The 26117-nt window shown below is 49.3% G+C and overlaps 1 protein-coding gene across 2 annotated transcripts in view; it reads right to left on the bottom strand.

The window, feature by feature from the left end:
* Nucleotides 1-498: 498 nt before the first annotated feature.
* The window catches only part of CRISPLD2 (cysteine rich secretory protein LCCL domain containing 2), a 65678-nt gene continuing 40059 nt past the window's right edge, over nt 499-26117 (bottom strand). For both annotated transcript variants that reach the window (XM_043898199.1, XM_043898200.1), the window contains 4 exons: nt 24152-24224; nt 21000-21075; nt 14611-14744; nt 499-2914 (listed from right to left, as the gene is read on the bottom strand). In XM_043898199.1, the coding sequence (XP_043754134.1) occupies nt 2860-2914; nt 14611-14744; nt 21000-21075; nt 24152-24224 (338 nt within the window). In that variant the 3' untranslated portion in view covers nt 499-2859. The remainder of the gene's footprint in view (nt 2915-14610; nt 14745-20999; nt 21076-24151; nt 24225-26117) is intronic.

The following is a 26117-nucleotide window of genomic DNA, read 5'->3' as shown; positions in this document are numbered from 1 at the left end:
TCCGCACGCACACATGGCTTCACGCCCCCACGTCCGCACGCACACATGCCTTCACGCCCCCACGTCCTCACGCCCCCACGTCCGCAGGCCCCACGTCCGCACGCACACATGCCTTCACGCTCCCACGTCTGCAGGCCGCAACGTCCTCACGCCCCATGTGCGCACGCCCCCACGTGACTTAAGCTTCATTCACATCGGAGATGGAAATCCTTCCGTCATTAGCATCTCCACGCCCTCCACGCCCGTGTGCCGCGTTCCGGGGAGGATGGCGTGGGAAAAAACAACCAGCCTGCTGCTGCTTCTAAGGCGCTTCACTCGTGTCCGACTCTGTGGACCCCATAGACGGCAGCTCACCAGGCTCCCATGTCCCTGGGATTCTCCAGGCAAGAACACCGGAGTGGGTTGCCATTTCCTTCTCCAAGCAGCCTGGAAGGAACTTTTAAACGTTTTATTACACAAACGGTTGAAGTGTGTCATAAAAGATAAGTCCCAGAAACGTTTTAGAAATCAAATCAGTTTTATTGAAACGATAGCAATGTGGTCCCTGTTCAAGCGAAGCACACATAAATTTACAATAAATTTTTGTACATAGGAAGTAGTAAAATACATCATTTTTCATAGAAAAAAGCACACGTGTAAGCTGCGGGCTGAGTGAGCCTACAGACAGTATGAAAAATCAGAACATGATGGGAAAAACCGGAAGGAAACCAAAACTTTATATTTTGGGGGTCCCGGTAACGCTGTCGGCCAGATTTATCATCTTTTTATGGGTGAGGTGGCTGAAGGCGCTGTAGGCACTGTTAAACACACTAAATGAGAAAGGGGTCCCTGATTAGGAGAGCTTCTACTTTGAAGCCCTGTGTTCATTTCTGGAAGATAAATGGTTCCAGTTTCAAAATGTTTGTGAGAGTGAAAAAGATAGCAAGACCTGGCTCTGGGCAAAGAGTTTCTAGTCCTTTATACGGGCCAGTTAATGAAGCATTCAAGAACAGGGGAGTTTTACTTTTAAATGATAGAGTTCACTCCTATTGGATGTTTCAGATTCTCCCTCGGGCAGAATGCTTCAAAAGCAAACCTACTGAAATTCCCCTTGACTGCCACTAATTCTAAAAACCCAAACTCAGAGTCTGGATGTGGTCACAGCCACCAAAGCCTGGTGACAAGCAGAAGTCCAACAGTGTAATACCTAACTAACATCCAGAAGTTTCCAAGGACTCAGATCTTTGGCAGGGACAAGATGAGTATCTGACAGTCTGACCAAATTCTTCCACTCTGACATTTGGAGTCGGACAGTCGGTACTTATGAATTATAACAAGCCCACAGTGTGCAAAGCAAAAACAGTCCTGCTCATTTCAGCTCTGTCAAGGTTAAATTAACAGTTTCATTCCTTCTACAAACTCCCTCTAGCTGGGAATAGTATTACCTTCTGTTTCTGCTCTAATTAGGGATACGCTGAAAGGAAGCCCCAGCTTGGTTCCCCAGGTAGAGCTCCTCATCCAGACCATCTTAGTTTTTTCTTTTAACTTTCTGCTAGCTCTTTTGCCTTCAAAATATGCTGATTGAGGGTGGAATCAACTTTGAAACTAGCATTCACGAAAGTGATCTATTGGCCAGTCTGGTGGTGGAAGGTGGAATTTTACCTTCTGCAAAGAAATGCTATTTACAAAAGGGTATTTTATTTCACTGTGGGTTCGGGTCGAGGCTTATGAAGTTTTATATGGCGATGGGAGCCAGACAGCACCATGCTCCTCGGAGCCTCAGCAACATTTGACAAGAACCGTTCCACAAAAACAGGAAGAGAAATCCCCCCGCGTGTGTTACCATCTCTTGTTATTATGCCACAAGATGGTTTCATAACCACTGGCTGTGTCTCCTTCCAGAGCTGCTAACCTCGGCGAGGAATGTACTAAAGAATGAAGCCATTCCTTCCAGTGCAGAAAAATAGGTCATCTGACGGATGGGGAATCTGCACACTTCAGTGCCATTTTTAAAGGCAGCAACTAAACAGCCCTTCTTTGGCTGTTTTTGGACACCTTGGTGGGACCCACAGAGAACGAGGGGTTGAAATTAAAAGTTGGGCTTCATACAGAATCACTTGCTAAGCAAAGACCCTGGTGGGAGACACAAAAACTAGTTTGGGCGGGGTGTGAGCCGCAGCGAGGCGAGGATCAAGGAAGGGTCCTGGTTCGTTAGTCCTCAATGAGACCAAAGGTCGAGGCAGCAGACAGACAGGCCACGTGGACGTAGGGAAGGACCAAGACAAGACACATCTCTGGAGTTAGGGCTGAACTCGAAGTCAGCCAGCACTGCTGTGTATAGAACCAGCCTGCACGCAGCAGGACGGGAGCAGGACCGGCGCCAAGGCAGAGTCCCACGGCCCAGCCAGTTTGTCTGACCAGCAAACATTAATCCCATTTTTCACCATTAGTAGGGACAGACTGTGTTTCTGAATGTTTTAAATAGCTACCTCTACTCCATCCCTGAAACTCCCCTGCCCCCCGAGCGTTCTCCGTGCGCCTCTTCCCATGGCCCCAACGCCTTGCGGTGTCAGCTCCGAATCCTTCATTCTCTCCTCCAGTTGGAATCATCTCTCCATCAAGAAGGACACCTCCATGGGGAGACCTCCAGGCCTCAGCAGGATGATCACTGGCTGTCTGCTCAGGACCCCAGGGATGCTCTCTCTTCCCGGCGCGAGGAGCTGAGACCAAGGCACGGCAGACGGGACGCTGGACACCAATCAAAGGAAGCTTCCTGACTCCCCACATCCCCGGCCCACCCCACCCCACCCCCATGACAAAATAAAAAGCGAACCCCTGAAGCCGTCTTGATGACGTGCCCTTCTCCCCAGCCCTGCAAGTTCACTGCCTGACAGCAAAGATGCGGAAGGCCTTTCCGTCTCTAGGGGTCCTCAAGCTGAAAAAGAAGGAAGAGCGCATGTTACCAAAAGTTCTGCAGGGATTGAGCTGGGGGTGGGGGAGCTGGGTGTCCCCAGGTCCCCTCAGTGGAAGCAGTGTGGCCAAGAGATGCTTCCTAAAGCTTCAGGAACAGGGCCCGCCCCGGCCAGGAGCAGCCTGCCTCTGCCTCTGCAGACATGCCTGGGTCTGAATCGAGATCTGGATTGTTAAGGTATTTCTGTTAACTTGGAATTTGCTGGCCCCTGTCTGAATGCAACTCAGCCTCCAGGACTTCTGCCTGGTTTTTGCTACCACCTGTCAACCCAAAGAGAAACCACCTGCTTGACTGATTAATAGGGTGGTGTTAAAACAGTAGTACATGTGTTCCAGTTACTAAAAGAGGCAGCACAATTGGGCTTGGATATTGTATAGAAGTGTAGAGAAAGTTGCTCAGTCATGTCCAAATCTTTGTGACCCCATGGACTATACAGTCCCTGAAATTCTCCAGGCCAGAATACTGAAGTGGGTAGCCTTTCCCTTCTCCAGGGGATCTTCCCAACCCAGGGATCAAACCCAGGTCTCCCGCATTGCAGGGGGATTCTTTACCAGCTGAGCCACAAGGGAAGCCCTGATGTGAAGAACTGACTCACTGGAAAAGACCCTGATGCTGGGAAAGATTGAAGGCAGGAGGAGAAGGGGACGACAGAGGATGAGATGGTTGGATGGCATCACCGACTTGATGGACATGAGTTTGAGCAAGCTCTGGGAGTTGGTAATGGACAGGGAAGCCTGGCATGCTGCAGTCCATGGGGTCGCAAAGAGTCAGACACGACTGAGCAACTGAACTGAAATGAACTGAATTGTAAAGGAAGCATTTTCTATCTGCCTTTACCTCCCTCCCACAGTGGAGCCATTCGTATCCCTATTTTTCAGGCAAGAGTATGAAAGCAAGGAGAAAGTCAGTTTCTACAAGTCACACAGCCAGAAAAAAACCACTCTCTCAAGATGGGAGCTAAATCCTTTTTTCAAAACAAACAAACAAACCCAGCTTCGTTGAGATACAACATGCCATGAAATTCACACTTTTGAAGTGGACAATTCAGTGACTTTTAGTGATTTTGGGGGGCTATGCAATCATATCCACAGTCCAGGTCATTACAGTCATCCCTAGGTCTCTGGGGCCCATTTACGGTCAGTTCCCCTGGCCAGTTCTGTTCCTATGGACCTGCCTCTTCTGGACCTCTCATGTCAATGGAATCACACAGTGTGTGACATTCTATGATTGGCTTCTGTTCTGGGCATGGTGTTTTGAGGTTCACCCATGTTGTGGCCTCAAAACATCACGCTCAGAACAGAAGCCAATCACAGAAAGCCAATCATCCCTAAAGGAGAACCAGTCGATCCTGAAATAAATCAACCCTGAATATTCATGAGAAGGACTGTTGCTGAAGCTGAAGCTCCAGTACTTTGGCCACCTGATGTGAAGAGCTGACTTACTGGAAAAGACTCTTGACATTGGGAAAAATTGGCATGAGGAGAAGGGGATGACAGAGGATGAGATGGTTGGATGGCAACACTGACTCAATGGACATGAGTTTGAGCAAGCTCTGGGAGACGGTGGACAGGGAAGCTGCAGTCCGTGGGGTGGAAAAGAGTCGGACACGACTTAGTGACTAAACAACAAAACAGCAACGTGTTGTAGCGTGTTCAGCACTTCATTACTTTTCTTACCAGGTGATATTCCATCATGTGGGTAGATCACACACCATTAATCCCTTCCTCAGTTGATGGACTTTAGATTTCTTCCATTTTTGGCCAATATAAATGATGCTGCGATGAACATTTGCATACAGGTTTTTGTGTGAATGTATGCTTTCAACCAGAGAAGGCAATGGCACCCCACTCCAGTGTTCTTGCCTGGAAAATCCCATGGACGGAGGAGCCTAGTGGGCTGCAGTCCACAGGGTCGCTAAGAGTTGGACACGACTGAGTGACTTCACTTTCACTTTTCACTTTCATGCATTGGAGAAGGAAATGGCAACCCACTCCAGTGTTCTTGCCTGGAGAATCCCAGGGATGGGGGAGCCTGGTGGGCTGCCGTCTATGGGGTCGCACAGAGTCGGACACAACTGAAGCGACTTAGCAGCGGCAGCAGCATGCTTTCAACTCCTTGTGGTTATATACCTAGGAGTGGAATTACTAGGTCGTATGTTAAATGTATGTTCAACTTTTAAAAAACCTGCCAGACTATTTTCCAAAGCAGCTGCACTGTTTTCCATTCCCACCAGTGACACGCAAGCATCTTCCAGCTTCTCCACATCCTGTCAACATTTGTTTTTGTCCCTTTTACAGCCATTGGCTCCCTGTACAAAAACAGCTTCCTCGTGCTTTTGATCCAGCTGCATAGTATTCTCTTGTAGGAAGCTATTGTGTACTCAGTCGCTAAGTCATGTCTGACTCTTTGCGACCCCATGGACTGTAGCCCACCAGGCTCCCTTGTCCATGGGATTTTCCAGGTAAGAATACTGGAGTGGGTTGCCATGCCCTCCTCCAGGGGATCTTCCTGACCCAGGAGTCAAACCCGTGTCTCCTCTGGCTCCGGCACTGGCAGGCAGATGCTTTTTACCACTGTGCCACGCTATTATCATATAGTTCACTGGGCCCTGAGGATGGATATTTAGCCATTTCTAATGTTTTGCTTTTGCAAACAATGCTACAGAGAACAACCTGGTCCATGGGGCTGCCTATATCTATAGGAGGGCACCCAAGGATAAGCTCCTAGGAGTGGAATTACTATATCAGAGGATGTGCCCACTGGTGATGTGGGCAACCTGCTGAATTGTGTTTCAGGAAGGTTACCATGATTCACAAGCCCCTCAACTATGCACGAAGTGGCCTGTTAACCCACATGTCTCCAGCACAGCTCTTCAGGTGGATTTTTTTTTTTTAAGGTAATTACCATTCTTTTTTTTTTTTTGGTTGAGCTGGGTCTTCTGGAAATGTGTATCAGATGGGAGCCCTTGGCAAGAGGGGGCGGTGGGGACAGTCCAGAGCCCAGAAACAGCAGAATATTGGTGCCATAAGCCCCCATGGACCGCGGAGGCAGAGGGTGGACGCTGTGGAGGGGGCTGCAGTGACTCTGGCTGCCCTGCAGTTCTCTCAGAAGCTCAGATTTCAGGGCCCTCCTCAGGCCTCTGGGCAAGACTTTCCTGGATTCTCTGCCCAAGTGAATCGTCTGGGAGAATCACTCAGAGCCACATGCCTTCGGCTATTACACGTGCTGGGGACAATTACCAGAGTTTGTGATTCTGAAACTCTATGGATGGGACAGGGGGTGCCCCCATCAAGCCAGGGACAGGGGCCACTCAGGCTGTCATCCAGATAGGAACCCTAATGTTCCTACCAGACATCCCCACTGAACAACCACCCCACCTGGAAGGCACAAGCAAGCTCTGCTGCACCGGCTGTTTATTTCTCAACACATCAGACAGCGGGCCAACTGGGTATCACGTGACATCAGGTGGGTCCCTCCCACTGGCTCAGGCAAGGTCCATGCTTCAAGCATTTACCAAGCTCCAGTTCTGCTAGGAAAAGTGTGACCTGATAAATTATAAGACAACCTCCTTTTCTAAATCTTGCCCTCTGACTCTTTCTAGGTTAGTTTGTAGCTCCCACAAGGGAATGTAAACCAGCACAACATTTCTGAACAATTTTCACCAAAGGTATTGGATGATGTTCCCAAAATATATTGAACAATTTTCATAAAGGATATTAAAAATCCTACAACTGGTTCTGAATAAATAGCTGAACTCATCATTTTGTCAGTCATTCAACCATTGTTTACTGAACACCTACTATGTACGGGCATTGGGGTGGGTGTTGGGGACACAGGGTTAACCACACCTGTGAAGGGGTTCTTACCTTCACGGAGCTTACAGTCTGGGGGTGAGAGATCAACCGCTAAATAGGTGTAAGGAGTAATTGCAGACAGTGGTGGGTCCTGAGGATCAGATTAGATCGGGGGTGTGGTGGGGGGAGGGTGAATGGAGACCCCATAGCAGGAGGGTGCCTCCTTGGGGAGCTGGCATTTTTGTGTAGATGTGAACAACATGAAGGTCCAGCCATGGGAGGTAGAGGAGCTGGGAGGGCCCAGAGTTGGGTACCAGCAGGTGCAAAGGCCCTGAGGTATCCAGGAAAGAGAGCAGGCCAGTGAGGGGTGCTGTTGTGACGAGGCAGATGCTATGCCAGGAGGGTGGGGAAGTGGGTGGGGTGACTGCCTGGTAAGAGTCGGAGATTTTTTTCTCAGCAGGGCTTGAACAGGAGAGAAACACGCCATGCATCACAGAAAGAGGTCAATTTGGTGGCTGTGGCTATGCTGCTAACAGGAAGTTACCTAAGCAAAGTGTGGGGAAAGCACACAGGTTGTGCAAAGATGTTCTTTGCTGTGTTGTTCACAACAACAAAAAAAAGGAACCAACCCAGATGTCAGTCAACTGGGTAAAGAAACGATGGTCCGTCCATGTGACAGAATAGCATGGAGCCATGGAAATGATGGTGTGGCTATGTCGGGCATGGGAAATGTTGGGAAGACACTCACAACTATTGTTGACTGAAAAAAAAATTAACAGAACGATGCGGGCAGTCTGATCCCTTCCTCTGTAGAAACAAAAGCAAAACCACATGGGAGTTCCCTGATGGCACAGTGGATAAGAATCTGCCTGCCAATGCAGGGGACACGGGTTTGACCCCTGGTCTGGGAAGATTCCATGTAACACGGAGCAACTAAGCCCATGCACCACTATGGAGCCTGAGCTCTAGAGCCCGTGAGCTGCAACTACTGAAGCCCACGTGCTCTAGAGTCTGTGCTCTGCAACAAGAGAAGACACTACAAGGAGAAGCCCGTGCACCATGACTAGAGAGCAGCCAAGGATCTCCAAAACTAGAGTGAGCCCTCGGAGACCCAGCACAGCCAACAGGAAAATTAATTAAGAAAACTAAGAAATAAACTGCTACTGTGTAAATAGGAAAAAATCTGGAAGGAAACCACCAGAGTGTTCACAGTGGGATTTTCTGTGATAGTAGTTTCTTAAAACTATTTGCACTATTTCTTGAAATTTCTCTAATCTTACTATGAAAAGTCGGGGGGTGGGGAAGAAGGGAGAAAGAGAAAGAAAGGAAGGAAGGAAGAAAGGGAGAAAGAGAGAGAAAGGGAGGGGGAAGGGAGGGAAAACCAGTATAAAAACCCCCTCTGAGAACTGGGGAAGAACCAGAGCTGGCCTGGGAAGCCCCTGGGGTGTCCCCAGGGTCACTGATCTACTGGAATGGGAGCTCCGGGAAAGGCTGAGGCACTGTGGCCTCGGGTGGTGTCACAGCCCAGCCCTGGGGAGTGAGTCCAGGCTTCCGACAGCCCCTCGCCTGCCCTGGGTACCAGTGCTCAGCTCTCCGAGCCAGCGGCTGTGTCTGGCACACACACCAGCGCACCCCAACGCTGCCTCCATTCGTTATGTAATCTTACCCCGTCCAGTCCCCGCAGCCCCCTGAGAGATCTCCAGGGTTCCTCCCACTTACAGAAAGGGAAGCAAGGCTCTAAGAGGTGATGTGATTTGCCCCAAACAGAACACCTGTTCCAGGTGCAGCTGGGACACGGATGCAGCTCTGTGGATGCTCTGGGACCCTTTCCTGACCCTCATCCTAAATGGATGGGCTGTGGCCACACCACTGCCCAGGACCACACTGGGCAACCCCACACGGCAGTCGGGGCTCAGACGCCGGGAGCCCCTTGGGAGGTGGGAGGCTGCAGGTCTGCAGGAGCCAAAAGCATAAGGCTTCGTCCTGAAAGCTCACTCCTGTGGGCGAAAATTATTCAGGGAGGAGGTGGTTGGTGTTTGGCAGCACACAGTAGAGACTGGATTAAAGAGAGAGGACAGTGTACCTCTGTCCTGGGACAGGCGGTCCACTAGTTGGCAGCTAACCCCAGGGGGATGGAACCCAGCGACAAAAGGATGGCAGAGGATTGCTCTCCTGGCTTTACATTTGTGACATCTTTTTTAGTATTAAGCAATATCACTTATATGCATACATGAACATGTATGTATTTATATGTATAGTGTGTTATACATACATAAACAATTTTTTTAATATTCTAATCTGTTCCCCCAGATTCTCACCCTCTACTGATCTTCCAGGAAACTTCAAGAGTCAGACAGAAATAGTTCCAGATCTTATCTATTGGACCTTGGGGTGGTTAATCCATTTCTCTGAGCCTCAGTTCCTGCTTCGAGGACAGAGTTCACAAAAGCACCCCCTCCTCAGGGGCCCTATGCGAGGTGAATGAGCTCATCCAGGGAAGGTTCTGGGAGCTCAAGCCCTGGGCCATGGGCAGCGCCACCTCACAAGACTGAAACCGCATTCTCCCATCAGGGGGACAGCGGGCAGGTGCACGGCGGCGAGTGAATTGTTATTATTAAGCCCAAGCCCCAAGGAATTGTCAAACCTCTTCATCTCATTTCATGAAATAGAAAATATTTTTTAGGATAAAACAATTTCAGAAAATATTTTTTTAGGGAAAAAAATACAATCTCCATAAAAATACAATTTTCATTTTTATGTGAATTGCCCGGGGTGGGGTGGGGGAAGCCTGGAAAAGTTATAAAAAAGCAGTTAACAGAGATTAACAGAATGCCTATAGGAACTCTTGTTTTCTAATCCTTAGACATATTATTTAAATAGAAAGTGAAAGTGTTAGTCGATCAGCCATGTCCGACTCTTTGTGACCACGTAGACTATGTAGCCCGGCAGACTCCTCTGTCTATGGGATTCTCCAGGCAGGAATACTGCAGTGGGTTGCCATTCGCTTCAGGGGATCATCCAGACCCAGGGATCAAACTTGAGTCCCCTTCATTGCAGAGGCGGGGGAGACTGCCGGCCCGAGGATACCCAGCTGGCGAGCAGTACAGAGGGGTCCCAATGCCATTCTTTACCGTCTGAGTTACCAGTGAAGCCCTATTATTTAAATAATAAGTAAGTATTTCTTTTCTAACTAACATTTGTAAAGTTTACAAACAAGTGTACCTTAGGAGTGTAAAAGGCTCACCCCAGCCCCTTCTGCAGTCAACAGCCTGTCTAGTGAGGAGTCACGTGTGCTGGTTACCAGTCTGAGTATGGGCCCTGCTGCTTACTGGTGGGGTGACCTTGGGCAAGTCGTTTAACCTCTCTGTTAAGCCTCCCTTTCCTTATTGATAAATGAGGGTAACTGTGGTCTCTGCCTCATGGGACTGTTGGGAGGTGAGCTGAGCTAATGAGAGTACAGATCTGAGAGTGCTGGGAAACGGGAGCTGGGAGGAAACGGGGAGGGAGGGAAACGCCGGGGGAAAGCAGCCCAGCTTGGTCCAGCAAAAGTCATTCCATCTGGAAATAACAGCCCAGTGGTTTCTGCTTCCCAGAGTTTCTGCACAAGTTGAGAGAGTTTCAGACACCCAACCCTCAAGACTCCCAGGGCTCACGGTGGTTACCGAGGGCTTGAAATGCAGCTCGCCCAGACTGAGACGCGTTCTGTGTGCAAAACACCTGCTGGGTTTCCCAGCTCTTATAAGAAAAGAAGAGTGCAAGTTTCCCACCAACACTGCTTCTGTTCATACGTATTGAAACAATAATAATGATGCATTGGATGAAGTGAAATGTACTCTAAATTCTCCCTTCTGTTTCTTTTTCACTATAATTACTAGAAACCTTAAAACCCCCATGTGTTGGGGAAAGAATCTCAAAAAAAAAAAAAAGAAAAGCAGATATATGTATATGTATAACTGACTCACTGTCTTGTGCACCTGAAACTAACACAACACCGTAAATCAACTATGCTCCAATAATTTTTTCTTAAATCCCATATGTGACTCATGGTATGTATCTGGGACATGCTGCAGTAGACAGAGGCGTCTGAGGACAAGAATTTGGCTTCTTCCGTCCCTGCTGTGGCCCCAGCCCCAAGGACAGTGCCCAGCACACAGGAGCTGCCCCATAAATGCTACCCGAGGTGGCCTACCATTCAGGTAAACATCGATCCACGTATATACCATCAACCTCTGTAAAGAGGTCATTGTGACCAAGAGTATTATCTGTCATTGTTCAGTATATTTCCCAATCTCATTGTGAAATCTGTCTTTAAAAATCAGTCCTGGCCTCAGGAAAAAAAAAAAAATCCTGAACTGATATTCTTCCAGATGTCCAGCTTCTTTCTGAGAATATCTGGACAAACCCAGGTCCCAACACCTAAAGTTCTCCCAGATTCCTTTTCCTTCCTTTCTTTCATGGGCATGTGTGTGTGAGAGAGAAAGTGCCTGTCCTCTTACGTGGTCCCAGTTCTGCATGGTCATCTTTCAAAATTTCCAGGAAATCCTCTTCTAGAAAAAGATAATTGCTAAACTAAAGAGACTTTGAAGCGGAACCAACTTGTGGTCTGTGTACTGAGAATTCTGTTCAGGAGGTTTCATTTGTTTGACTGATTGAAGGATTCCCCAAATTTAGAATGTGGCTTTCTGTGAATGGGCTGCTATATGTCCAGTGTCCACATCTCCCTCGGGACAGTCATGACCACTCCAGGGGCCCTGCAGACACTGAGGACAGAGTCACCATCCAGCCTCAGGCTGGGTTCCCACAGTCCCTAATGGGAACAGGCTCCAGGGAAATTTCTCAGCCCTGGTCCCTATGCAGAGGGGCTCAGGTCCCATCTAAAGAAGGGGAGGAGGGGGCTGCCCTGCCTAGGGCAGCCAGACATCTCTGCAGCAGCCACGTCCCCACAGAGGCCCCTCCAGACTGTAAGATGGGACCCTGCTGGGTGTACTCGGCTCCCGGCACCACCCTCCATAGCAGAGACGCCTGTGCCCTGCTACTGAAGTTGTATTTCCGCACTGTCTGTCCTGCAACTAGGTGACAAGTCCCAGGAGGGCGGAGATCGGGGCTATGTGTTCCCCACTCGGTCCCAGTGCCTGGGACACTATAAGGGTTCACCCCGTGCGTGACACCTGATGGGTGAGAGCACGTGGAATGGATGGATATCAGGATGGAAGAGTAACTCCTGCACGATGCTTTCTCCCTTGTCTTGGAATAATCCACGTAGGCTACTTCCTACAGTCGAGTTACCTGACCCTACATGAAAAGAATCATAGTGTCTTGAGGTTCAAAACAGGCCTTGAGGTGTCATAACAGCCAGGCCAGCGGGTCTATTAGATGCTTGCCCTAAGCCGCTGGTGAGTGCTTTGCACGTACTTTCTCATTTAATCCTCACAGCAGACTCCTGCCCCAGGACACCCAGCTGACGAGCAGTGCAGAGCGCTCCCAGCTGCCCTTGGACCCCACGTCCCCTCTGGCCTGGCCTCTCCCCTCTGCACATGCAGGGCGGACTACCATCTGGCACCCACTCATCCCGGCATGGGTCTGGGCCCCCGCAGAGACAGAGTACATCACAAACTATTAGAATCACGGACAGTGCGACTCTGTGACCAGGACACGGTCACCCTGCATCACCCCCTCTGCAGCAGCGGTCACCTTCCAGCAGGCATCAGGGCCCCTAGGGCAGATCCACACTCCCCAAGTGTCTGTCCCGGGTTGGCCAGAGAATGTGCTTCTCTAGCAAACTCCCCGTCAATTTGAATGCTGCCCTGGGGAGCCCACTTGGAGACCCACTGTATTCCCCAACACTGGGGGTGGGTGCTATCATTTTCCCTCTACAGGTCAGGAAGCTCACCACAGATTTCAGCTGATCACAGAATTCAGCCTGCACGACCTACTCAGGAGGAAAGAGCCCAAGCAGGCTGTTGGCTAAGTAGAACCTATCTGAGTAGCGCAGGGGGCATCAACCACTGTGGGGCCTGGGGAAGGCTGCCCGCAAGACACAGTCAGCCCTCTGTATCCACTCCACGTCCACCCGTGGCTGTGGAGTCCGTGGATGTGGACGGCCTCCTGTTCTTCATCATTGTGTACAAGGACTTGGGGGCTTCCCTGGTGGCTCAGAGGTAAAGAATCTGCCTGCCAATGTGGGAGACGCGGGTTCGATCCCTGAGTCGGGAAGATCACCTGGAGAGGGAAATGGCAACCCACTCCAGTATTCTTGCCTGGGAGATCCCATGGACAGGGGAGCCTGGTGCGCTACAGTTGATGGGGTCACAAGAGTCAGACATGACTGAACGACTAAACGACCACAACAACAATAAGGACTTGAGCATCCTCGGACTGGGGTATCCTTGGGGGATCCTGGAACCAAGGCGCCGTGAATGTCAAGGGGCAATTATAATGACAGCATTTCAGTCGGGTCCTTTGGCCAGAGAAAACTACAGATGGAGGGGGGCAGTTAACAGTGGGGAAGAAGACACTTTGGGGGACCTTCTGTCAGTCTCCAGTCCTCCCTAGAGACCCCCCTGTGTCCCAGCCTTGGGCAGGGGTGGAGCTGCTGGGGTCCTCTCAATGATAAGAAGGCCAGCCTGTCAGCTTCTCACCAAGGCGTTTTCTCTCTCAAAGGGACACAATGAACTCAAGAGATGGGTGTCCTGGGATTTCTTTCCAGCCCCACCAGGAAATTCCACCTAATCAGCTGCTTCATTTCCCTCCCATTAAATCAATGGAATTTCCCTTCATTAAGCTTTTCCCACACAGAGGTTGCAGGCTTTGAAGGAGGAAACGCAGAAGCCACTAACTCCGGGTGTTCGGGGCTGATGGCCATGACCGAGCACATCCTGCGCGCCCCTGCCCCCCACCAGAATCCCCGTCACTTGATTCTGCAGGGTCCGCCCTTGCAGTGCCCCAGGAGGCTGGGAGGGTGCAGACAGCGGCAGAGCACCAGGGAGCCACGACAGCCCGGGCTTCATGGGGCCTGGTACAGTTTGTACCCTTTACTTTATATTCCCTTTCTAAAGCGGTCCCCAAGTATAAAATCTTCATCATTTCCCCTGGTATGGGCTGGCTGGCTTGTGCGGCCCCACCCTCAAGTTCACATGTTGACCTCCTAATCCCCGGTGCCCTCGGAATGTGACTGTACTTGGAGAAGGGGACTTCAAAGAAGTGATTAAAGTAAGATGCGGTCATCAGCGTGGGCCCCAGTCCAATGTGGCTGGTGTCCTGGCCAGAAGAGCTAGGCAACACCTCCGTCAGCTTCGCAACACCCCCAGAGGTGGGGACTGTAGTTCTCCCCACGTTCCAGGCCAGAAAGCCGAGGCTCAAGAAACCAGGAGACTGGCTCCAGGTCACAAAGTTGGGAAGAAGCAGAGCCTAGGTCTGCTGCACTCCAGACTCGGCTCTTAGTTGGGTAACAAAATGCAGCTATATTCTGACGCAGCTAGAGCACTGCTTTGTGACTATAACTTGGTCCCTTTGTCTTTTGGGGGGAGGGGCATGGGGGAGGCATGCACATATACATACAGAAAAAGGACCAGAGGGATACACACCAAAGATCCCTAACTCCCCCAGGCGAGAGGTAATGGGTGATGGTTTTCCTTGGGGCTTATCTGACACCTCTAAATTGTCTACAAACACATGTGCTGGGTATAGAAACAAGCTCTCCTTTTGAAAAAAGAAAGGAAGAGAGAAAAGGACAGGCTTGTCCTGGGTGCTCTACTGAGAACATGTACCAAGTCTGCCCAGCCTTTATCTTAAAGGACAATCACCGTAGCCCTTCTCCAACGGCCCCCACAGGCCCTGGGTGTTGAGTGTCTGAGAAAGCAGCCCTACCTTTCAGACTGGACTCCATTCCTGAGCGAGCCCACATAGGTCTTCTTTTTATCCACGGGCATCACGTCCACATAGCCCCCACTCTCGTTCCGGATGACCCCCGCGTGCACGGCGGTCTTACAGATGCTGGAAGTCTGAAAGTGCAGAAGGGAAGGGCTGTGATTAGTGTCAAGGTCAGGCCCTCAGTCACACCCTGATGGGGTCAACCATGACTTGGCTTGCTGGTTGGTAGGATGTTGACCCCACCAAGCCCTAGGAAGTAACCATCACTACCTCGATTCCTCAGCGGTCTCTCTGGGGAGACCTGGTCTCATCCCTCATTCATTTGTTCATTTTTTGACAAATATTTTCTGAACACCTACTATGTGCCAGGCACTGTACTAGATGCAAGAGGATTCGGGGGGAACAAAATAAAGGTTCTACCTTCACAGAGTCAAGAGAGACAGACAAACAAATACACAAATGAGGAACTCATGTCATGAAGAAAACAAAACCTGATCATGAGATAAGATTAAGGGGCTCTTTTAGAACAATTAATACGGGAAGACTCCCACAGACATGGCAACGTCTCTGGGAGGAGTGTCCCAGGCAGAGGGAGAGCCTGTGCAAAGGCCCTGGGGTGCAGTGAACTTGTCAGATCCAAAGAATAGAAAGAGGGGCCAGGGCGGCTGGAACACAGTGAGTCAGGCAGAAAGCTGCAGGAGAGGTGGGAGGAGGTGAGCAGGGGCCAGTCACTCGGGGCCGTGAGGGCCGTGGGGGCATCTGGGTTCACTCCAGGTGCCACATGAGCCACTGTGTTTCAAGCAAGGGCAGGAGATGCTGTTTTCTAAAGTCTTCGAGTCATCCAATCCCTGGGTAAGACAATCATCGGGTTCAACTTCCATTAGGGTCTTAACTTATCCAGTAGAAAAACACTCCTCAGACTGGGTTGTCTGAGAGTAATTAATCAATGTTTCTCAAAGCTGGGGAGACTCATTCAGGGCTGGGGAGGCTGGTGCTTGTAAAAGACGCAGGCTCCTGGACCTCACCCTGATGTACCTATGGACTCGGAACCACCCCCTCAGGTGAGGGCCAGGTGATGCTGAGGCCAACTCAAGGTAACACCTTCCTGCCTCTTCTGCAGTCCTTCGCCTGGCCTGTGCTGCGAGCCTCCACCCTCACTGCAGCTGCGGCATCTTTACCTGGTGATGCCCCCCCCCATCCCCTCCTCCCTCCCCCACAGATTCAGCTGCTCTGGGGTGAAGCCTGAGGCTGAGTGTTTGTCAGGTGCAGCCAGGGCTGCAGACATAAGAGGAGCTAACCCATCTATGGAGTGAACAGCCTCCGTCACGGAGAGCAGAGCTAGTGTCGACTGAGCTTATTGAATACCAGCCCTGGGCTGCTTTTTGCTTATCATCTCATTTCATCTTCCAGTGAGATGGGTGACTACATTATTCCCACTTTATAGGCCAGAAACACAGGCTCAGTGAGACTGGACAACATTGCCAAGGCCCTGAAGACACTTCTTGGTTTAGTAGCGATTTCAAACAAGATCGGGTTAAAGGTCAAGGCTGTGACTCTGTGGTCAGCAGACTAACAGAACTGCCCACCAAAGACGCCCACCCCCGTCCCTGGAACATGTGGGCACGTGACATGGCACAGCACAAGGCCTCTGAAGATGTGACGAAGGTAGGAACCTCAAGACGAGAGGGTCCTGAATTACCCCAGTGGGTCCAGCAGAATTCCAAGGGTCCTTGCAAGAGGGAGACTAGAAGAAGGTCAGAGGCAGAGAGAAAGACCCAACAGCCCTGCAGACTGCCAGCTCCTGCCACATCCCTTCCAAATCCAGGCCATTCCAGACAAGCTGCTGGTTTTGCAGAAGGAAAAAATACTCACAGTAGAAGGCCCCGCCCTGCCCGCTCCCTGGGAAGTTAATGTTGCTGTTAAAAGCTGGAGAGTCTCAGAGCCGACAGGCACCATCCCACTAAAGATGGGAGAACTGGATTTCTTGCTTCTCACCACTGACTGATGTGAGGAGCTGAAGGCCAGTTTTTCTAATCCCACGTGAACATATCTTGTCTTCAGTTCATACATTAAACAGATGAGGGCCGGATTCCTTAGCCCAAAGCAGGCTCCGGGGCATCTGCGAGGCCCTGAGGCTGCAGGCAGAACTCTGTGGGCTTAGAAGGTTGGCAAGAACTTTTGAGGTTTTAGCACTGAGCCTGGGAAACTCAGCATCCCAGACAAACTGGGATGGTTGGTCAACTTTATCAATACAAAGAAGCATTCTCCACCCCCACCTCCTCGGAGGAAGGATCCACAACTTTCCAGTTCTCTTTGTGTCCCTAGAAGATTAACAAGCAATAAGTCTGCCTCATCTCAGAGAGAGGCAGGAGACTGTGAAGGAAACCATCGTTGTGGAATCCTCCTACGTTTGCTGTTTGAGGGCCTGAGCGGGGGCTCACTGTCTGCCTGGTGGGTGGGGCTGGGGGGTTCTTCCATCTCCCTCTCGTATTGCTCACGCTCTGTGAGTGACCAGACCCAGGGCCTGCCCAGGAGGCACATCCTCTGACCACAGCTGCCAAGAGGCCGGGTGCTCCGGTGTTGGGGCCTCTGTGATGGCCCTCTGCCCCGGCCCCCGAGGGTGTCTGGGCACCAGTGGTACAGAAGTTCCCATGATAACAGCAGGCCGCAGGCATGGGACCCTCACACCCAGGGCCTCCTCCTCCTCACTGCATGGGCCGGTGACCACCGCAGACGCCTTCCACTGCTGATGGCGGACAAACACTCTCCTCCCGCTTCCTCCTCCCACACGTCTCGTCTCACCTCTGCTTCCCCAAAGGTACAAGGTATCTGCTTTCTCTCCTCAAGACCTGAGGCAACGCCGACTTTGTTGTTCAGTCGCTCAGTTGTGTCTGACTCTGCGACCCCACAGACTGCAGCACACTAGGCTTCCCTGTCCTTCACCATCTCCCGGAGCTTGCTCAAACTCATGTTCATTGAGTCAGGGATGCCATCCAACCATCTCATCCTCTGTCGTCTGCTTCTCCTCCTGCCCTCAATGTTTCCCAGCAAATCAAGGTGTTTTCCAATGAGTTGACTCTTCTCATTAGGTGGCCAAAATATTGGAGCTTCAGCTTCATCATCAGTCCTTCCAATGAATATTCAGGGTTGATTTCCTTTAGGATGGACTGGGTTGATCTCCTTCCTGTCCAAGGGACTCTCAAGAGTCTTCTCCAACACCACATATTGGCAACACCGGTATCTGGATACTTATTCACAAGCACTATCAACAGAGATCTGGTCTCAGCATCCCCCCCCTCCCCCACCACTGGTTGGCTGTGTGGCCTTGAATGACCTATTTTAACCCTCAGAGGCTCTATCTTCTCAACATAAAGCAGGGATCATCCTAGGTAATCTTTCTGAGCAGTTATCACTACAGGCCAAGTTCTGAGTGTTTCAAGTGATTGATAGAGTAACTCCCAGTAACCTACACAGTATTATCATCTTCATCATTATTATTATGGTCATCATCATCACCACCACTATTATTCCCTCTTAACAGGGGTTTAAAGACTTGGCCCAAGTCACTGGGCTGGCAAACAGCAGAGCCAGGACTGCTGCTCAGAGCTGGCAAGCTGCACACTACCTCACAGGGGTCAATAAGACCCCGAGAGGGGCTAGCGAGGCAATTATGTAAAGGTCAAAGGCTAAATGCAGGCCTGCACACAGTAAGTGCTCAACAGATGTCAGTTAACAAAACAAACACCACCATAATCATTGCTCTCACCATCACCATTATTGAAAATTCCCACAGGACTGTCATCTCCAACCCAGGGGTCCTTGAAGTGCCGTCTCAGACCAGCAGCATCAGCACCACCGGGGAACTTGCTAGAAATGCAGATTCCCTGGCTCTGCCCCAGACCCCCTGAGTCTGAAGGGCGGTGGGGGCGGGGCCCGGAACTCTGTCTGAACACGCCCTCTGGGGATCCTGGTGCGGGCTCAAGGGTAAGAACCCAAGGAGCCACAGAGGGAGGGACAGACAGGGAAACTGAGGCTCAGAGCAGGGCAGGGCCTGTCCACCGTCCCAGGGCTGTCAAGTGTCACAGCTGGGGCTGGCGCTTTTCGCATCTTCTGACCCAGACGTGGTTCACGGGCTACACCCTGGTGCTCCTCCTGCCTGCAGCTCACCACAAAGTGCGGGGTCTGCCAAGTAACGCACGCTGGGGGAGGCACTATTGGGCCCTTCGAAGGCCTGGAGACAACACTCCCAAAATAAATCTCTTAGCTAAACAGACATTTTCCAGGGGCATCATCATTTCCCAGAATACAGAGTGACCTAGAAACCGAGGCCAGAAAAGAGCCTCTGAAACGGAGGTAGTTTTCTCTTTCTTTTTCCCTTCCTTCCTTCCTTTTCTTTTTTTTTAAATTTTCTCAAGAGATGTTTAGGCATTAACAACTGCAGTATTTTTATCTACTTATTCTTTTAACAAACATTAATCGAACAATTATTATATACCAAGCCCTGTCATGGGCACCAGGACAGTGTTGTCAAAAGCTCAAAATCCTAGTGAGTAACTTAGTTAGAGACTGAATACAGGTTTTCACAAACAGGCCTGTTCACACCTGTGCATTCAGAAGTGCAGCAACATTCATGCAGGCAGAACAGACCCAGAGGCAAGACACGCCCTCATCTGCATCTCGCCTTCCCCACTGCCAGCGGCATCATCTGTGGCAGGTTATTCTAAGCCTCCCTGTCTGTCTTTGTAAGATGGGAGTAACAATACCTAGTGATGATGTTTTTAAGAATCTAAAACAAAGTAAAATGTAGCCTCATATTATTACTAAAATTTCATCAAGTTCTCCTTGCATTTCTAAACTTTTTTTTTCCTTTTGCTTTATATGTTTAGCTGCTACACTGTTTGGAGCATATGGACTTGATTTTCACATCTACATACATTGTACCTTTTGTGCCATTGCATAATGAATTGTCTCGTCCCATTCAGTATGTTTAAATTCCACTTTATCAGATAGCAATATTGCCACTCCTGCTTTATCTATTTGTCTTTTGTACTGTACTAGAATCATCTTCCTTGTCCTTTGATATTTAAAGCACTTGAAAATCAAAGACTCTGTCTTTCAGTTGCAGGTTTTGGCTTAAATATTTGGTATAACAATTGATTCACATTGTTTTATTCCTTCATTAAACTTTTAGAGCTCCATTTTGGCTAAGCACCTTTTAAGGAGAAAAAATAAAAAGGCTCATTTAAAGAGGAGAGGAAAAAAAGATGAGGGGTGGGGGAAGGCCAGTCATGAAGGTTGCTTTGACTTCACAGAACTCAGCGAGCTCACATTACAGGAGTCCAGAATAAATGAAGGCGGATGGAGGCAAAGGCGGGCGTGGTGATAGTGGATGCAGGAGAACCATAGAAATGAAGATGAGGAAAAGCTGGGTAAAAACATTAGCTGGGATTGAGTGAAGCTGATCTACTCATGGACTTTCAGATCTAGAGGATCCCCTGAATTAGAAAACCCCAGCCCTGGCTCATTCTACAGAGAGGTGAATGGCTTGGTCAGGAAGACCACACAGCCTGTTGGGCAGAGCTGTGACCGTATTCACATCTCCTGGGTCACCATGTCCCTAAACCCTGGACCACAGGAGGAAGAGACCTTGTTCTGTAGGAGCCATATCTGCAAACTCTTCTCTGTAGGATGGATAAACGACAAGGGCCTACTGTGGAGCACAGAGAACCGTATTCACCATCCTGTGACAAACCAGAATGGAAAAGAGTATGAAAGAGAACATGTATGTATAACTGAGTCACTTTTCTGTACAGTAGAAATGAACACAACTCTGTAAATCAACTATACTTCAATAAAATTTAAAAAACAACCAAGCTAAACTTTCCTTGCTAAAGTTAGGATGGAAAAACGGAATATAATAAGAGTGGTTATTAACAAGTAGTACATTGGCAGTAGTTTGTATTTTCTTCTATGTGCTTTTAGTTCAGTGTATGTACACAGCCAAAAAAGAAATGCAATGAGTGGAGAAGACCAACAGCTATACAAGCATCAGGAGAGCCAGAAAGGTTATTAAGTATCTGGGGGAAGGCAGTATGTGATGCATGGCAGCCTTCACATGAGAAGAGCTTGTCAGTGAGGGAGCAGGATTCAGTTCACCAAACTCTGAAGATGTCTGGGCAAGAGGAGGTACACCCATGTCTGTGTTCATTAGCACACATTGGTGGAAGCACAAATACTTCTGAAAATGTAGAAACTAGAGCACTGGTAGCAGAAATGAATGGTATAAATTTATCTAGAGGCACAGGAATGAGATTTTAAGTTTCTGACGTCCAGACCCTGGAACGTGGTTTCTGTGGGGCAGTCACCAATAAGTCCAGAATACTCACATCGGCATAGATGTTGCTTCCAAACACGGGAGCCCAATAGGATGGCTCGTCTTTGCAGTGCGCTGGACAGCGAACTCTGGAAAACAAGAAGCGTTTAGGGAATGGTTATCATCAGCAGAAAACAAAACTTCTTGAGAAAAGCAGCTGGCCCTCTTTATTTGCTCATCAAGATTTAATACTTAGATGAAAGGCAATTATTACCACAGCCTACTCTTTAAGAAAAAATACATATATACCTCTTTCACCCTAGCAGTGATAAAAGATATTTTTCCTTTTCTTAAAAGTACATGTAGAATTTTATTGACACATACACACTACTATATATAAAATAGACCTTCTGTAAGATCCTACTCTATATTACCGTATAGCACAAGGAACTATACTCAATATTCTGTAATGACTATAAAGAAAAAGAACCTACAAGAGTGGATATAGATGGAAAGATTGAGGGCAGGAGGAGAAGGGGGTGACAGAGGATGAGGTGGGTGGATGGCATCACCGACTCAATGGACATGGGTTTGAGCAAACTCCAGAAGACGGTGAAGAACAGGGAAGCTTGGCATGCTGCAGTCCATGGAGTCACGGAGAATCGAACAGAATTGAACAACAACAGATGCATATATAACTGATTCACTTTGTTGTACACCTGAAACTAACACGACGTTGTAAATCAACTATACTGCAATAAAATTTTTTTTAAAGAAAAAGCTCTTCATATTAAAAGACATGCAGAAACAACGAGGTGAAATGAAACAAAAATCTCACAGAGGTGAGTATGGAATTGGAAGGGGTTGTACCTCCCATTCTTGGGTGTTGGCTGGTTCACACTGTGGGTACTTTATAGAGATTATAATCAATAGATTTTTTTTTTTAAGGCCACTTCCCTGTTGTGGAGGAGGAAAGGGTGGGGGCGCTCACCTCTGTGAATCACAGAATATTCCAGGGAGGGAACACTGATAACCTGGGGCAGGAAGGGTTTGCTCACTGCTGTGTCAGTCACCACATCCCTGCCACAGGGGATGAGGAGAGTGCCTCAAACTGGAGCCTCTCAAACCAAGAAAGTACAAGCTTGACTTAAGAAAAGGTCTTTTGTCTTCATCTGGAACAGGCACACGTGGGCTGGAGCCCAGGGACCAAGAAACCAAAAAGGCAGCCGGAAGCCCTCTGGCCCAGAGACAGGCAGGATGCTGAAGGGGAAGAGAGCCAGGCAGAGCGACCAGGAAGTGGAAAGGGTCCTTTGGGGCGAAGGAGCAGGATAGGCAGAGAGAACAAGGATGTGTCTGAGATTTAAACAGAAAAAAAAAGAGAATTGGGGTAAGAATGTTCTTTCCTGCTTCTAGAATGAGAGGTCAGAAACATTTTGGATACTTGTAGCATGTCAAGTTTTTCTTTTTGTTTGTACTTTCTTAAATTACTTCCTTCTGCTTCTCTTTAACATGTGGGATGTTTTCCCTTGAACACTCAAGGCGGGTCAGCGTGGTGGTGGAGGTGGCAGTGGGCAGTGAGAAAGCCCCAAGGGGAACGTGAGTAGCCAAGGGGAGGAGTCCGGGGCCCAGTCCAGTCCCCTCTCCCTCATCAGCACCCTCCCGGGGTTCCTCCTGCTCATCCTTGTGGGTCTCCGTCTGTTAGGTTTTGGGGGGCCACTGCTCCCAGCATGCAAGATCTTGGTTCTCCAACAAGGGATCAAACCTGTGCTCCTTGCCATGGAAGCAGGAGTCCTAACCACTGGACCGCCAGCAAAGCCCCTCACCTGTTGGTTGTAAGGTCAGTCTTTCCCTTGGAGAACCCACAGGCATCCAGGCCCCGGAGAAGGGCTCAGGGGATACTACATCCCACAACTTCTGAGACGGTCTAATAGGTACTTCAGAGGCACCTCTTCTTTAGTTATGACACACCATCTTCCAAAAACCAGCCAAGTAAGGCTTAGGCAGATGCGTGTAAAACTCACTCCTCAGACAAACTGCAGTACATCCACAGAGTGGAACACCACTCGGCAACGTGAAAGAAGAAACGAATCACCCACTGGCTCTAGGACAGGTGAACTGCAAAGCACTGTGCGGAGTGAAAGAAGCCAGACACACAAGTCTCTGCTGTGACGGCTCCATGTACGTGAGAGTCCAGAAAAGGCACGAGTACAGGGACAGGAGCGGATCAGGGGCCAGCAGGGATACAGGAGAGACCGGAGGGAGGGGAACGGACCACAAGGGAACCTGCTGGGTGATGAAAACGTCCTCTATCGGGACTGTGGTATACACTGGTCAAAACACACCCAACTATATACTTATTACTGGTGGATTTCACTGTGTATAAGTTTTACCTCCAAAAAGCTGGATTTTAACAAGCTGGTTCTAAAGTGATCCACAGAAAACATCACAGATCAAATACAAGAATCAAAGAGCAGATTCCACGGGGACCAGTGTCACCCAGCTTCCAGAGTTCTCAGCTGATCTAAGGGTTCAAGAATGACAGGCCCTGAGGTCTGTCTTGGGGCCTGGGAAGAGCTTGGTGGCAAATGAAGTCAAACACTCTCTTCTGCTTCCCTGGTGGCTCAGACGGTAACGAATCCGCCTGCAAAGCGGGAGACCTGGATTTGATCCCTGGGTTGGGAAGAATCTCCTGGAGGAGGACACGGCAACCCACTCCAGTACTCTTGCCTAGAGAATCCCATGGACACAAGAGCCTGGCGGGCTACAGTCAATGGGCTCACAAAGAGTCAGATAGGGCTGAGCAACTAAGCAGACACTCTCTCCTGCTAGTGGAGGCAACAGTGAGCGGGGCAAAATCATCTTCTCAGTTAAGTTCCTCACGGCAGGCCCCAGGTTCTTGGCTACACAAGGGGCTCACGGAGAAGCTTCTAAAGATGCGATACCCTCCTGGGCCACCCTTGGAGATGGGGATTCGTCCTTTTAATGCCCCTGTAGCAAGTCCAGTGTGCAGCCAGGGCTGAGAATAAGCGGTCTCAGGAAGTTGGGTGGGTCCTTGACTCAGACCACAAAGCAAATGACTTCCTGTGTGGACACATGCCAGGGCCACGTCTAGAACTCAGCCATGCGTGGCTGCATGCGGTGACCACCCCACCCACCCCACAAACCAGCCTGGCCCTTTTTCTCTCAGCCCCCATGTTTACAAGTCCAGATGCCAGGGAGCCTTACCTTGGGCAGTGTGTCCCCGGCTTCTCATACGGGCAGAGCTGGGCCACAGTGGTGTAGCAGTCCAGGTCTTGCACTGTGAACGGGAACAACGGGTCAGAGGTGGGCCTGAGCCTCAGGCTTCCGGACTATGAAAGGGGCTGCTGGACAATGGGCCCTGGGGGCTACTTGGGCCCCTGAACTCAGATAAGAGCTGGGATGAGAACCCAGCCGGTACCAGGTACCAGGCCCCAGTGCTCCCGACTCCTCCCCCAGTCCACTCAAAGGATGAGACAAACCCCACAGCCCAAATGTCTACAGGTCAAAGGTCATCACCCTTACCAGTTTCTCTGTGGGGCCAGCATTGTGCTTTTCCACTTTGAAGTCTTTACCTCTACCTTATCATGCTGGATCCTCATGGAAGGTATTGTTCTAATTATGTAGATGGGGAAACTGAGGTCCAAAAGAGCTAAAAGACCCCCTGAGGCTGCACAGGACAAGCTGAAGGTCTGGTTTTTGACTTCCAGCCTCAGCTCATTGCTCAAGTCCTTCCCGAGGGGTGGGTGACTCCTTCAAGGTCAAATGCTGTGTCTAAGGAAGCACTTCTAATACTGAATACCTGCGGTCTCTAACAGCCTATCCTCGTTTAGTCCAGGCCTCAGCAAACTGTTTCTTAAAGAGTCAGAGTAAATATCTCCAGCTCCCTATGGTCGTGTTATAACCACTCTACTCTGCTGTTGTAGCAGAAACCAGCCATCAGTTCAGGTCAGTTCAGTTCAGTTGCTCAGTCATGTCCGACTCTTTGTGACCCCATGAACTGCAGTTCGCCAGGCCTCCCTGTCCATCACCAACTCCCTTAGTTTACTCAAACTCATATCCATTGAGTCGGTGATGTCATCCTCTGTTGTCCCCTTCTCCTCCCACCTTCAGTCTTTCCCAGGATCAGGGTCTTTCCAATGAGTCAGTTCTTCGCAAAATGTGACCAAAGTATTGGAGTTTAAGCTTCAGCATCAGTCCTTCCAATGAACATTCAGGACTGATTTCCTTTAGGATGGACTGGTTGGATCTCCTTGTAGTCCAAGGGACTACAAGGCTCAAGAGTCTTCTCCAACACCACAGGTCAAAAGCATCAATTCTTCGGTGCTCAGCTTTGTTTATAGTCCAGCTCTCACATTTATACACGACTACTGGAAAAACCATAGCTTTGACTAGATGTACCTTTGTTGGCAAAGTAATGTCTCTGCTATTTAATATGCTGTCTAGGTTGGACATAACTTTTCTTCCAAGGAGTAAGCATCTTTTAATTTCATGGCTGCAGTCACCATCTGCAGTGATTTTGGAGCCCCCCAAAATAAAGTCTGACACTGTTTCCATTGTTTCCCCATCTATTTGCCATGAAGTGATGGGACCAGATGCCATGATCTTAGTTTCCTGAATGTTGAACTTTAAGCCAACTTTTTCACTCTCCTCTTTCACTTTCATCAAGAGGCTCTTTAGTTCTTCTTCACTTTCTGCCATAAGGGTGGTGTCATCTGCATATCTGAGGTTATTGATATTTCTCCCAGCAATTTTGATTCCAGCTTGTGCTTTATCCAGTACAGCATTTCTCATGATGTACTCTGCATATAAGTTAAATAAGCAGGGTGACAATATACAGCCTTGACGTACTCCTTTTCCTATTTGGAACCAGTCTGTTGTTCCATGTCCAGTTCTAACTGTTGCTTCCTGACCTGCATACAGATTTCTCAAGAGGCAGGTCAGGTGATCTGGTATTCCCATCTCTTTCAGAATTTTCCACAGTTTGTGGTGATCCACACAGTCAACGGCTTTGGCATAGTCAATAAAGCAGAAATAGATGTTTTTCTGGAACTCTCTTGCTTTTTTGATAATCCAACAGATGTTGGCAATTTGATCTCTGGTTCCTCTGCCTTTTCTATAACCAGCTTGAACATCTGGAAGTTCACGGTTCACATACTGTTGAAAAACCATT

The sequence above is a fragment of the Cervus elaphus genome, chromosome 4, assembly GCF_910594005.1.
Source record: "Cervus elaphus chromosome 4, mCerEla1.1, whole genome shotgun sequence".
NCBI lineage: Eukaryota > Metazoa > Chordata > Mammalia > Artiodactyla > Cervidae > Cervus > Cervus elaphus.
This window is presented reverse-complemented; position numbering and strand designations above follow the sequence as displayed.